Source organism: Catharus ustulatus, chromosome 33, assembly GCF_009819885.2.
Source record: "Catharus ustulatus isolate bCatUst1 chromosome 33, bCatUst1.pri.v2, whole genome shotgun sequence".
NCBI classification, from domain to species: Eukaryota; Metazoa; Chordata; class Aves; order Passeriformes; family Turdidae; genus Catharus; species Catharus ustulatus.
Window position 1 is genome coordinate 219,052 of NC_046253.1, and position 2,227 is coordinate 221,278.

The 2,227-nt window shown below is 72.2% G+C and overlaps 1 protein-coding gene across 1 annotated transcript; it reads right to left on the minus strand.

Moving 5' to 3' along the window:
* Positions 1–404: 404 nt before the first annotated feature.
* IER2 (immediate early response 2) lies at positions 405–1,613 on the minus strand. The gene has a single exon (XM_033083668.1). It carries the CDS (start codon positions 1,581–1,583, stop codon positions 405–407), a length of 1,179 nt encoding a protein of 392 aa, XP_032939559.1. The 5' UTR covers positions 1,584–1,613.
* Between the last annotated feature and the right edge of the window lie 614 nt (positions 1,614–2,227).

A 2,227-nucleotide genomic window follows, 5' to 3' on the forward strand; every position in this document is an offset into this window, starting at 1 on the left:
GGTTCCGAGGGTCCAAAAGGGATCCCCGTTAATTTCTGTGTGCCCGGGGGGGTTCCGGAACCGGTTCCGAGTGTCCGGGGGGGTGTTCCAGACCCGGTTCCGAGTGTCTAAGGGGAATCCCCGTTAATTTCCGTGTTTCCGGCGGGATTCTATTCCCGGTTCCGAGTGTCAGGGGGATTCCAGACCCGGTTCCGAGTGTCCGGGGGGATCCCCGTTAATTTCCGTGTTTCCGGCGGGATTCCAGACCCGGTTCCGAGTGTCCAAAGGGGATCCCCGTTAAGTTCCGTGTTTCCAGGTGGATGTTCCATTCCCGGTTCCGAGTGTCGGGGGATGTTCCATTCCCGGTTCCGAGTGTCCGGCGCGATTCCATTCCCGGTTCCGAGTGTCGGGGGGTCCCGGCGGGCTCAGCACGCCCCCACGGCCCGGACCAGGAGCCCGAACGCGGCCGCGGGCGGTCCCGAGCAGCGCCCGGGCGGCCCCGGGGGCAGCGGCGGCGCCTCCGCCTCCAGCCGGGCCCGTTTGCTCGGAACCGGCCCCGGGCCCGGCCCCGCCGAGCCGCTGCTCCGCCGCTTCTGCCCGGCCCGGGGGGCTCCGGCGGGCCGGACCGGGCCGGGGGCAGCGCTGGGGGGGTCCCGGTTCCGGTTCGTGGGGTCCGGGCCGGGCTGTGGGGCCGGGATTGGGGGGCTCGGGGGGTCCCGGTTCCGGTTCGCGGGGTCCGGGGGAATCTGGGTCGGTCGGTCAGGGGGGTTCCCCCGGTCCCGTTCACTCCCGGGGCTCGCTCGGTTCGGGTTCAGCCCGGTCCAATCCATTTGGGGGTTCTCCCGTTCCTGCCCGGTTCCGGGGCTCGCTCGGTTCGGGCTCTCCCCGGTCCGGTCCATTGCGTGGTTCCCCCGTTCCTGCCCGGTTCCGGCGGGGCTCGCTCGGTTCGGGTTCAGCCCGGTCCGGTCCATTTGGAGGTTCCCCCGTTCACCCCCGGGGCTCGCTCGGTTCGGGTTCAGCCCGGTCCAATCCATTGCGTGGTTCTCCCGTTCCTGCCCGGTTCCGGGACTCGCTCGGTTCGGGTTTTCCCCGGTCCGGTCCATTTGGAGGTTCCCTCGTTCCTGCCCGGTCCCGGGGCTCGCTCGGTTCGGGTTCAGCCCGGTCCGGTCCATTTGGGGGTTCTCCCGTTCCTGCCCGGTTCCGGTGCTCGCTCGGTTCGGGCTCTCCCCGGTCCGGTCCATTGCGTGGTTCCCCCGTTCCCGTTCACTCCCGAGGTTCGCTCGGTTCGGGTTCAGCCCGGTCCGGTCCATTTGGGGGTTCCCCCGGTGCCGTTCACTCCCGGGACTCGCTCGGTTCGGGCTCTCCGCGTTCGGTTCGTTCGGTCCCGGGACGTTCCGGGTGTCGCCGCTCGGGTCCCTCCGCGGTTCGGGCGCCGGTACCGGGAGGGTCTCGGCGGCGGCGCGGGCGCTCAGGTACCGGTTCCGAGCGGCGCGGACGAGCAGCGAGAGCTGCAGGCTCCGGTGCAGGCGGAGCCCGCCCCGCCGGAACCGGCACCGGTAAAGCTTCCACACCGACACCGTCAGCAGCCGCTGCGCCTCCTCCATGGCCGCGACTGCCCCGGGGCGGCCCCGCCGCGGTTCTTGTACCGGGCCGGGCCCCCCGAACCGCCCCCCGAACCCCCCCCGGGCCCCGCATCCGGCCCCGGTACCGCCCCCAGCCCCCCCGGTACCGCCCCCGGCCCCCCCGGTACCGCCCCGGGCCCCCCCGGTACCGCCCCCGGGCCCCCCCGGTACCGCCCCCAGCCCCCCGAACCCCCCCCCGGGCCCCGCATCCGGCCCCGGTACCGCCCCGGGCCCCCCCGGTACCGCCCCGGGCCCCCCGGTACCGCCCCCAGCCCCCCCGGTACCGCCCCCAGCCCCCCCGGTACCGCCCCCGCTCCGCCACCGCATCCGGTTCGGGGACGGAAACGGGGGCGGAAACGGGGGCGAGACCGGGGGGGGGGAGAGGAATTTGGGGAGGGGGGCGGTGAAATTCCCGTTAAATTGGGGAGGGGGGCGGCGGAATTTCCATTAAATTGGGGAGGGGGGCGCTGAAATTCCTGTGAATTTTGGGAGGGGGGCGGCGGAATTCCCGTTAATTTGGGGAGGGGGGCGGTGAAAGTCCCGTGAATTTGGGGAGGGGGCGGTGAAATTCCCGTGAATTTGGGGAGGGGGAGAGGAATTATCGTGAATTTGGGGAGGGGGGCGGC

Bases quoted from the DNA above. Each gene is read 5' to 3' on its own strand.
- IER2 (XM_033083668.1), bottom strand. From the start codon at position 1,583: ATGGAGGAGGCGCAGCGGCTGCTGACGGTGTCGGTGTGGAAGCTTTAC.